Genomic DNA, 12,117 nt, shown 5'->3' with positions numbered 1-12,117 from the left:
GTGGTCAGAGGTGGCTCCGGCGCAACGGCGAGCGATGGTCGACTCCCTTCTCCGGCGACTGGTTCTTCTTCTCTAGTTGAGGGCTAGCAGCTAGGGTTAGGGTTTGATGTGAAGTGAGATATTTATATCCGTCTATCTTTAATCTAGACCGTCCATTGCGTTTAAAGAGAAAATAAATCTGGATCGTTTATCACGATTTAATCTGAACCGTACGATCGTGTTTAAAGAAAAAACGAATTTAGACCGTTCATCGCGTTTAATCGCTATCGTCTGACCGTGCCAAAGGAGGAAACGTGTAACGACCCTGGAAATTTAAAAAGAAATGCAAATAATAATTTGAGTACGGAAGCGAAATAAAGGTTAAGGTTAACATCCCTTACATGATAACTTAAAAGTACTACCAAATATCACGGAACAAATTCTCTGAAAGAAATACAAAAAATGGAAAAAATAAAGGAAACTATAAAGTATCTAGCATCTACTCGTAGCCTTCTTATAGATCGGGCTCGAGAACCGGGTCATCCTGATCTGATATGGTTAAATAAGGGGTGAGCTACACTAGCCTAGTAAGGACATCACAATATATCGCCGTCACAGAAGCAAAAGTTGGTAGAAAACCAAAAACAACCAATGGAGCACAAATTTTAAACCAATATATTCATTAAAATTAAAACCATTTTCCCTTTTTCTTACCATTGGAGAACCTACGAAAATAACCTATAAAGATAATAACATCATACAGATCATAACTTCATGCACAATCAGTAACATAAAATATATCATAAATTCATATTCATTAACAATAACTAATCATCACCGTTTCTCATTTCACCAGCCTACTAGTATCCATGGAGATCCATAGGGGTGTTCCCGCTACACATTAACCCTTTCCATTAACAATCTTAATTCTAGGGCCATCCATATACCCCGTCCGGTATGAGCGCCAAGACATTAAACCTCAATACCCCGTCCGGTATAAGCGGCAAATGACCAAGTCTCTATACCATGTCCGGTATGAGATAACGTTCACGCTAGGGTTCCCTATGAAATTGGTCCGTCCACCATCTCCCAAGATATCTAGTGAGGCTGTCATCTTATCCATTTATCAGATCACATCCCATTCTTATTTGTCCTTAGTCTCCGTCACCAATCAAACATAAAGACATAAACAAGTAACACGCATCCAACAATGCAATCATATCTTAGATTCTTAAAATCAAACAGTAATGAAGTAAGCAGTGATATATACGTTTAAAATCATATAATAGATAAAACAGATACCATAATACATATAAACTGTGAAATAAATCAAATAGGAATCGATAGAGAATAATGTCCAGTTCGGGCTCCATTAGCAATCATAATTAATTATGCATATCTATTTAATTTATACAAAATACAATATTATCATTTATTTAAACTTTAACTCCATGATAGAAAATAGGGTGAGAGGTTCTTACTTTATTCGAGGTCGAAAACTAGATGGTTACTGCGCCTACGGGCGGTCCATGGGTTCCCTGAATTTTCTTTCGGGAACTGAAACGCGTTTACGGTACCTACAAGTATCCCAAATAACCCAAAAATCAGACTCAGGGCCTACTCGACCAATTTCAGAATTCTGGCACGGCGGCGATCTGCCTCGGGTTGGTTGTTTTCGACCATTTTTGGTTGAACTCAATCGAACTTGCACCGGTTCCTGCGAGAAAACACACTTAGGGACCTCGGTGGGCTGAAAAAATGCAGAAAACTGAAACTCACTAGCTGTGGGGCTCTCCAGTGCGGCGGCTCCTCAGGCTCATATTGCAGTTAGATGTTTTGCTTCGATTAACCTGTAGAGAAGGAAACGGTGGTCATAATTGTAGAAAAATCACATCGAACGGGAATCGGGAAGAGCATCATTAGAGACATTTTTCGAAACACCCCGCGGCGGCACCGCCGAGCTTCAGCGGTGTTTTTCGGCCAATCAACCAGTTCTTTCACTCCAATTTGGCCATGTGTGGGTTTAAAATTAAATTTCATGCAATAGAAGAAATTTTTACCTCTTTTGGCGGTCGAAAATTGCTCTGGTATGGCGGCGGGTGGCAGCAGTCAGCTCCCCGGCGGCTGGACTTTCTTTTCCAGCGAGGGGCTCTGGTGGCTAGGGTTAGGGTTTGGGTGCAGATGGGGTTATTTATACCTATCCGCTTTTGATATGGACCGTCCATTACTTTTAATCTGAACCGTCCGATCGCGATTAAATAGGAAATGAATCTGGGCCATTCATCGCGATTCAATCTGGGCTATCCGTGCGCGATTCAATCTGAATCGTCCGTGCGCGATGCAATATGGGCTGTACGTGCGCGTTTTTAATCTGGTCCGTCCGTAAGCGCTGGAACGGATCTCAGTCGTTCGATCGCTCGCACGTAGATCGCCCACGTGCCTCCCCCCGCGTGGCCTCCCACGTCAGCGTCTCTGCCACCTGGCGCGTCCTGGTTAGTCGGGGCAGCTGACGTGGTGTAACTTTTTTAAATTATATTTTGACTTCCAGTTTTCTATTTTTCTTTTGAAAATACCCCCAGAACCCAAATTTTCACCCATTTTCCCTAAAATTATTTTCAATTAAATCCCTTACCAATTTTTACCATTTTATTATTATTATTTTCATTAAATTAAATTAAAATTATATAAATAATAATTATATTTATATAAAAATAATAATAATAATTAATAAAAAAAAATGAAATCTTGGGGATTACAACTCTCCCTCCTTTAAAAAAAATTTGGTCCTTCAAATTTGTCTTTTACTCTCGATCGAACAGCTGGGGGTACTGGGCTCTAAAGTCTGATTCTAGCTCCCATATGGCCTCCCTTGGTGTGTGGTTCTGCCATATGACCTTCACAAAGGATATCTCCCGGTTGTGGAGTAATCTACTCTTTCGATCCGCAATGCCGACTGTTGTTTCCTCATAGGATAAATCCTCTCGGAGTGGAAAAAGTTCGTGGGCCAAGACATGAGAGGGGTCCGGGTTGTAATTGTGTAGCATAGACACATGAAACACATTGTGAACCTTCAAAAGTTCTGGAGGCAGTGTTAGTCTATAGGCGGTAGTACCAATCCTGTCTAAGACTTCAAATGGTCCAATAAATCGGGAGTCCAATTTCCCCCTCTTGCCGAACCTACTGATTCCCTTAATATGAGTGACCTTAAAGAACACTCGGTCGTCTTCCTCAAACGCTAAATCTCTCCTCCGAGTGTCCGCATAACTCTTCTGCCTGCTTTGAGCCATCTGAATGTTCTTCTTGATCTTAACTATTTTGGATGTAGTCTCCTCTACCAGCTCTAGGCTGAATAATTTTCTATCACCCACTTCTTCCCAACAAATCGGCAATCTGTATGGGCGCCCATATAATGTCTCATACGGAGCCATGCCAATACTTGCTTGTTAGTTTTTGTTGTAAGCGAACTCTATCAGGGGTAGATAGTCGTCCCAATGGCCCCCAGAGTTAAAGACACAAGCTCAGAGCATATCCTCAAGTGTACGGATTGTCCTTTCTGACTGTCTATCAGCCTGAGAGTGGAAGGCAGTACTGAGGGACAGTTTCGTTCCCATGGCTTGTTGAAAACTACTCTAAAATCGAGAAGCGAACTAGGGGTCCTTGTCGGACACCACTGTCACTGGGACTCCATATAATCTGACTATTTTTCAGATATACATTCTTGCCAACTTGTCCAAAGGATTGGTCATCCTGATGGCCAAGAAGTGGAAAGACCTGGTAAGCCGGTCAACAACTACCCAGATGGCATCATGTCCTGAGCGTTCCTTAAGTAACCCTGTCACGAAGTCCATTGTGATATGTTCCCACTTCCACTCTGGGATTGGTAAAGGATGAAGTAACCCGCCTGAGCGCTGATATTCTGCCTTGACCTGCTGACATACCAAGCATTTAGAGATAAAGTTAGCTATGTCTCTTTTCATCTCATTCCACCAAAACTGGGGTCGTATGCTTTGGTACATTTTAGTGCTTCCGGGATGTCTGGCAAACTTTGAGCTATGGGCCTCTATCATGATGTCTCTCTTTAACTCACTGTCACCTGAAACACACACACTGTCTTGGAATCGGAGTAACCCATCGGCAAAAACTTGAAATTCTGAGCTAACTCCCTGCTCTGCATCATTCTTGAGGGCTACTAGGGTGGGATCAGCTGACTGAGTTTCCCTTATTCTCTAGATTAACTCAGGCTAGACGGTCATATGACCCAAACATGTGACTCTCCTTAAGTCCTGAAGTTGAACCTGTTGTGTGACCCCAATTTGCCTGCATTCTAAAACTATCAAATAGGCTAAGATACCTGCACTTTTTTTGTTGAGTGCATCGGCTACCACGTTACCCTTACCCGGATGGTACAAGATGTCACAATCATAATCCTTAAGAAGCTCTATTTACCTTCTCTGACGTATGTTGAGATCCTTTTGAGTGAATATGTGTTTCAAACTCTTGTGATCGATATAGATCTGAAAGGTATCTCCATATAAAAAATGGCACTAAGTCTTTAAGGTGTGTATGATTACGGCAAGCTCTAAGTCATGGATGGGATAATTTTTCTCATGACTCTTTAACTGTTTGGACTCATAAGCTATGACCTTCCCATGCTGCATTAGAACACAACTCAGGCCTAGATAGGAGGCATCACTGTAAACTATATATCACCCCGATCCACTTGATAAGGCTAGCACAAGTGCAGTAGTCAGCCACTTTTTTAGTTCTGAAAAACTTCTTTCACAGTTCTCATTCCACTCAAACTTGGCATTCTTCTTTGTAAGTCGGGTTAGAAGAGCAGCTAGACTAGAAAATCCTTCAACGAACCTGCGGTAATAACCCTCCATTCCCAGAAAGCTACAGATTTTTTTAACAAATGTCAATTTCTCCCAGCCGAGCACCGCTTCAACCTTTTCAGGATTCACTGATACTACATCCTTTGATATGATGTGTCTCATGAAGGTGGTCTACTCAATCTAAAATCCACACTTACTCAACTTCGCATACAGCTTCTTTTTTCTGAGAACCTATAAAACCTGAGCTATATGGTGAGCATGTTCCTCTCTGCTTTTTGAATAGACCAGGATGTCATCGATGAACACGATAACAAATTGATATAAGAATTGTCTGAAGACCCTGCTCATCAGATCCATGAAGATGGTTGGGGCGTTGGTTAGCCCAAATGGCATGACCAGGAACTCATAGTATCCGTACCTGGTTCAAAAAGCGGTCTTGGGGATATCTTCTGTCATTACTTTCACCTGATAGTAACCTGATCGCATGTCTATTTTGGAGAAGACCTGTGCACTCTACAACTAATCGAATGGGTCATCAATCCTAGGAAGGGGATACTTGTTCTTGATTTTGACCCTGTTCAATCCTTTGTAATCAATATATAGTCTCAACGTTCCATCTCCCTTTCTGGAAAAAGTGACTCCGACACCCCAAGGGGACACACTATGTCTGATAAAACCACTGTCTTACAATTTAGTGATCTGTTTTCTCAGCTCCTCCATCTCAACGCGACTCATGTGGTAAAGAGCAACCGAAATAAGCTGGGTGTCTGGTTGTAGATATATGGTGAACTCGACTTCCCTGTCCATTGGCAGTCTGGGTAGTTCATCTATTAGATTTCCAAAATCAAACGGTAGTGAAGTAAGCAGTGATACATACATTTAAAACCATAGAATAGATAAACCAGATACCATAATGCATCTAAACTATAAAATAAATTAAACAGGAATCGATAAAGAATAATGTCCGGTTCGGGCTCCATTAGAAATCATATTTAATTTGTATAAAATACAGTATTATCGTTTATTCAAACTTCAATTCCATGATAGGAAATAGGGGAGGGGTCCTTACTTGATTCGACGCCGAAAATTAAATAGTTACTGCGGCTACGAGCGGTCTGTGGGTTTCCTAAATTTTCTTTCGGGAACTAAAACTCGCTTACGGTACCTACAAGTGTACCAAATAACCCAAAAATCAGACCCAGGGCCTACCTAGCCAATTTTAAAATTCTGGCACGGCGGCTCCGCCGTGCTCCGGCGACGGCGCCACTGTGAGAAGCGGCGATCTGCCTCGGGTTGGCTATTTTCGAATGAATTCAACTGAACTTGCACCGGTTCCTGCGAGAAAATACACTTAGGGCCCTCGGTTGGCCGAAACAACACAAAAAATCAAAATTCATCGGCAGTGGAGCTCTCCGGTGCGGTAACTCCTCTGGCTCACATTGTGGTTGGGCGTTTTGCTTCAGTCAACCTGTAGAGAAAGAAATGGTGGTCACAACGGTAGAAAAATCACATCGAACGGAAATTGGGAAGGGCCTCATCGGAGACATTTTCTGAAACACCCCGTGGCGGCGACGCTGAGCTTCGGCGGCATTTTTCGGCCAATCGGTCGGTTCTTTAACTCCGATTTGGCCATGAGTGGGTTTTAAATTGAATTTCGTGCAAGAGGAAAAAATTTTACCTCGTTTAGCGGTCGAAAATTGCTTTGGTACGGCAGCGGGTGGCGACGGTCGGCTCCCCAGCGGCTGGGCTGTCTTTTCTGGCGAGGGGCTCTGGCGGCTAGGGTTTGGGTTTGAGTGCGGATGGGGTTATTTATACCCATTCGTTTTTTATATGGGCTGTCCATCGCTTTTAATCTGTACCGTTTGATCGCGATTAAATAAAGAGTGAATCTAGGTCGTTCATCGCGATTCAATCTGGGCCGTCTGTGCGCGATTCAATCTAGACCATCCGTGCGCGATGCAATCTGGGCCATCCATGCGTGTTTTTAATCTGGGTCGTCCGTGCGCGCGGAAACGGATCTTTGCCGTTCGACTGTGGGCGCGCGGATCGCCCACGTGGCTCCCCCCCGCGTGGCCTCCCGCATCAGTGTCTCTGTCACCTGGCATGTCCTGGTTGGTCGGGGCTACTGACCGAGTAGCTGACATGGCATAAGTTTTCTAAATTGTGTTTTGACCCCTGATTTCTGATTTTTCATTCAAAAATACCCATAAAACCCAAATTTTCACACATTTTCTCCAAAATTATTTTCAATTAAATCTCTAACTAATTTTTACCCTTTTATTATGATTATTATTATTATTATTGTTTTCATTAAATCAAATTAAAATCATATAAATAATAATTATATTTATATAAAAATAATAATAATAATTAATAAAAAATGAAATGTTGGGTGTTACAGAACGAATCTGGACCGTCCACGCGCGCAGGAACAAATTCGGACCGTCCGATCGTGGGCACGCAGATTGTCAGCGTGGCCTCCCACGTGACACTGCGTCAACGTGCCTTATCATGCGGCGCGCTCCGGTTCATTGGGGTTGCTTACTTGGTGGTCCTACATGGTTCATTTTTTCTAAATTGTGTTTTGATCCACAACTTCTAATTTTTCTTTCAAAAACACCTACAAAACCCAAATTTTCACCACTTTTTCCCAAATTTGTTTTCAATTTCATCCTCCATTTATTTTTCTTAATTTTTACATTAAATAAAAATTTATAAATTTTAAAATTATAATTTATACATTAATTTTAAATATTTTAAAATTAATTCCAGGTATTACATAAATGTATTTAAATAAAGTAAGAACTCCATTAGTTATTTTTCTGATTTTTTTTACCAATATTTAATTTTTCATACCTGCTATTAGTGTGATATTCTTACTAAGTTAGTGTAGTTTATCCTTTCAGATCAAGAAGAACAAGATTCAGATTCTAATCAACAAGAGAGTTGTGAGTAGTTCACTATTCAGACTCCATTTAAGTGTTAGTGAAGGTTGTTATAGGATACTTAGTTATTCACTTTTTGTTTTATTTCTTTAATTTTCGTTTATTTTTTAGAATAGACATTCTTGTAACCCTATTGAGCATTTAAAATTATTGTATAAGGAATATAAACTCTAACACTATTAATTGTTTCTACATTTAATTTATGAATTCATTTTTTTTAAGTTCCAGGCCTTTAAACAGATAGTTTGGAAGCTTATTATCATATCTTCTCTCATTTTTCTTTTTACTATTTTTGGCGTTTAACTGGTTTCTAGTTAAATAATCTCAAATTTTCTTAGAAAATAAACAAAAAAGAGGGAGAGAGAGAGAGAAAGAGAGAAAAAATGAAAGGTAAAAGATAGATGTATAGATAAAAAGTTAAAAGAAGTTAACTTATGTTAGTTAATATCATGTGTTCAAATTACATTGTGTTAACTATTGATAACGTAATTTTTTTTTTTTCACAGCATCGTTAAAACAAATACAACTAGCCACAATTCTTTTTTTAAGTTAATAACTATGCAATTTCACCCAACTCCTTTCACACCAAAGTTACCATAACCAGAGAGACCTTTACAACCGTGACTATGCAATCTCAGCTTCTCTTATTCTTTCTCGTTATACCTTTCCTTTATTTCACCTCCTCTTTCTCCCCAATCATGACTCTAGGTTTTTTTTTCTTTGCCTATAATGAAAACTAGTCTCTATTTTCTCCTAATTCCTCATTCTCTTTCTCATTCCTTCTCGTCATCCACGCCACCTTTCTTCCAACTTTCCTCATTGCCATCACCTATGCTGGTGGAGTCCCTATTTGGTCAATCGGAGAGGTTGACCCCTAATGGAGTCCTCTATCTTCTTCCAATTAGATCCTCTAGCAACCTCACCTTCCTTAACAACAAGAGTGTGGCTATTTGGTCCTCATTCAATAACCTTATTAAACATCATCATCTCCAAACATAATTTTAATGTTTGTCAAAGTATTCGATTTAGACTTTATTTGATTAGAAAATCAACCCTCGATTGTATCTTTCTTTCTTCAAGCATCCTCCAGCTTGTTTCTATGGTAAGTGTCTTTCTATCTACTCGTGGTTCTCTCTCTCTCCTCAAGCTTCTCTTCTTAGTCGAATATATTTTTAATATGAGATTAGGAAACAATGAGCCATAATGACGTGTAAACCAAATTTTCACATCATCATCAAATGTCCAATCAACGAGATGTGACATGAACATGTTTCATTAACTAAATATCAGTTAACTTTTATTAATTATAAGTCTTTATTTAAAAAAAATTTTAAATGTATAGGAACTTGTGTAGAACCAAAAAAAAGTTAAAGAAATTAAACAAAAAATATAAATAGTTAATGAAGCTATTTTACTATTTGAACTGTTAATTTAAATTGGACATGAACTTGAAAAATATTAATTTTATTCAAAAACTTCAAATAATCCCTTGTGATCATATTCCCCTTCTGATCGAGCAATAGAATTCAAAATTTTCAAATAGGGAAGCAAAGCACAAGGGAATCTATACATGGTCGGGCTAGGCTTGACTTGAGGGATCTGCCATGGTCCAAACCTGGGCCCTGATAGCATGATGATCAACGCCAGAAGTCCTCGGTTCCTCACGCCCGCCCGAAGACGGCTCTTCTGTCTCTGTGTGTCATATTGGCTACTCTGTAGTGAGTATTCTTCTCCATTTCAAGACACTTGATCCTCTTACGAGTGAGAGTTGAGGATCAAGCCATCTTCAGTTCCTTTCTTTGCAGCAACAACAGTAATAAACCCTCTTCGTTTCCTTTCTCCTTTTCTCGATAAGTTTAATTTTATTGGGCGAAATCTTAACAATGATATGTTTTATCCAATTCAACCCGCTACAATGAGAAGACTATTTAGTTTTCCATCTGCCACTAATTTCCCCCGTGTATATCTCTCCTTTTATCGACCCTTAAGGTCGTCTATTGAACCCATATGGTATCCTTCAAACATGGTGGTCTGTCAGTGTTCATTCTATCGAATCATATCACTGCTGGCGACACCATATGCGTATTTAGCCGAATCTTCATTGAATTTTAAATCTTTTGTAGCGTTTAGGGTCCCCGTGCGTTCATTTGTTTCGGAAACTGTGTCTTTAGATCGAAACCTTGATGGTAATATTAGGGGCAAGAGTTTAGACAGTCATGTGGCCAAAGTTTATGAAACGATTATAGCTAATTGTAATGCATATGATAATATGGAGGCGGCACTTGATGAAATTGGGGTTGAAATAACCACTCCTATGGTCCTTGGAGTCCTGCAAAGGTTTTACTTGGAGGAGAAAATAGCATTTAGGTTTTTCACCTGGGCGGGGCACCAGGAAAATTACTCCCACGAGCCTTGTGTTTATAACAATATGATTGACATATTGTCTAGCACAAAATACAAGGTGAAGCAGTTTAGAATAGTATGTGACATGCTTGATTACATGAAGAGAAATAATAAGAGCGTTGTTCCTGCTGATGTTTTGTTATCCATTTTGAGAAAATACTGTGACAAATATTTGACCCATGTTCAGAAATTTGCAAAGAAGAAAAGAATAAGGGTGAAGACGCAGCCAGAGATTAATGCATTTAATTTTCTGTTGGATGCTTTGTGCAAATGTAGTCTGGTTGAGGATGCCGAAGCAATGTTTAATAGGATGAAAAATAAGGTTAAGTCCAATGCTGATACATATAATATATTGTATTTTGGGTGGTGTAGAGTTAGGAATCCTAGAAGAGGAATGATGTTACTTGAAGAAATGATTCAAATGGGCCATTCCCCTGATAATTTTACATATAATACTGCCATCGATACTTTCTGCAAATCCGGGATGGTGACTGAGGCAACTCAACTTTTTGAGTTCATGAGAAACAAAGGCTCAATGATGTCCTCTCCTACTGCAAAGACTTTTTCAATCATGATTGTGGCTTTAGCCAAGAGTGATAGAATGGAGGAATGCGGTAAAGTAATGGGGGAAATGGTACAGAGTGGTTGTCTTCCTGATGTTTCAACATACAAGGAATTGATTGAGGGAATGTGCTTAGCTGGAAAGGTTGAGGAAGCATACAAGTTCTTAGAAGAGATGAGCAACAAAGGTTATCCGGCTGATGTAGTTACTTATAATTGTTTTCTCAAGGTTCTCTGTGACAATAAGAAGACTGATGAGGCACTTAAGCTCTATGGAAGAATAATTGAGGTTGGCTGTATACCTAGTGTTCAAACCTATAATACGCTAATCTCAATGTTTTTCAAGATGGGTGATCCCAATAGGGCTTTTGAAAGCTGGCATGAAATGGACAAGAGAGGCTGCACACCAGACACCAATACCTACTGTGTGATGATTAATGGGCTCTTTAGCTGCCACAGGGTGGAAGATGCATGCTTTCTTTTGGAAGATGTTGTGAAGAAGGGATTGAAATTGCCCTACCAAATGTTTGATTCCTTTTTGATGCAGCTTTCTGTTATCGGTGATCTCCAAGCCATTCATAGGCTCTCTGATCATATGAGGAAGTTTTATAATCCCACCATAGCAAGACGTTTTTCGTTGAATGAGAAGCGAAAGAGTATGAGCTTAAGACGGAAATAGGAAGATTTGAAAGTAATCTGGTGCCACTTGTTTTTGACTTAGAAGTTATGAAATGAATGACATGAGAACCCTAGAAGATGGGTTGGCTGCAATATGACATTGGCTCTAATGCCCCCATGGAGCTATACTCTTCAATTAAAGCTTCATGTCAAATGTATGTTCGTTGATACCTCTGATTAAATGTGACATGAACTCCCAGACCTGGTACTTACTGAACTTTCTTATCATGGATTGCTGAAACTTCATAGGGTGGAGTTTTGAATTTAAAATGCACGATATCTATGGAGTAATACCTCTTGTAATATTTAAGATCAAATTAGAATTTTTAATTCCCTGAACTTTCTTACCATTGTTTGCAGGGTATGCACTCTGTTGAATTTGGAACTTGGTAGAAAAGTTACTTTTTCCTGACCACAGTATAGCATATGAGAGTCTTGAGACTTTGGTGAGGAAGGTAACTACTTGGATATGGACAGCTGCTTCATGTTTATAGGACCCTCAACTATTTTAGAGCTGCTATCCACAGTCCCAGAGTAGTACTTCTTTTTCTATTAGAAGAAAATCTCAGAGTAAAGCAACTACTTGTAATTTGTGTTACTTCAAACATCATGATTACTGAATGATACTCCCCATCTTTTATTCTTAATTGGGACTTGCAATTTGTGTTACTTGAAATGTCATGATTACTGAATGGTACTTCCCATCTTCTATTCTT

General features: G+C 39.6%; 1 protein-coding gene across 2 annotated transcripts; it reads left to right on the top strand.

The window, feature by feature from the left end:
- The first annotated feature begins 9,225 nt into the window (after positions 1–9,225).
- LOC110822069 (Pentatricopeptide repeat (PPR) superfamily protein) lies at positions 9,226–12,115 on the top strand. 2 transcript variants are annotated; one of them, XM_022052074.2, is made up of 2 exons: positions 9,226–11,556; positions 11,762–12,115. In XM_022052074.2, the coding sequence occupies exon 1, from the start codon at positions 9,648–9,650 to the stop codon at positions 11,400–11,402; it is 1,755 nt and encodes a 584-aa protein (XP_021907766.2). In that variant the 5' UTR covers positions 9,226–9,647; the 3' UTR covers positions 11,403–11,556; positions 11,762–12,115. The 2 variants fall into 2 exon arrangements, with proteins under 2 accessions (XP_021907766.2, XP_021907765.2); XM_022052073.2 differs by having other exon boundaries at positions 9,226–11,606.
- The last annotated feature ends 2 nt before the right edge of the window (positions 12,116–12,117 follow it).

This window comes from Carica papaya, chromosome 7 (assembly GCF_054855325.1).
Source record: "Carica papaya isolate Zhongbai chromosome 7, ASM5485532v1, whole genome shotgun sequence".
Classification (NCBI taxonomy): domain Eukaryota; kingdom Viridiplantae; phylum Streptophyta; class Magnoliopsida; order Brassicales; family Caricaceae; genus Carica; species Carica papaya.
Note: the sequence above shows the minus strand (reverse complement) of the source record. Positions and strands in the feature narration are given on the sequence as shown.

Coding starts and splice junctions, on each gene's coding strand:
- LOC110822069 (XM_022052074.2), top strand. CDS start 9,648: ATGTTTTATCCAATTCAACCCGCTACAATGAGAAGACTATTTAGTTTT.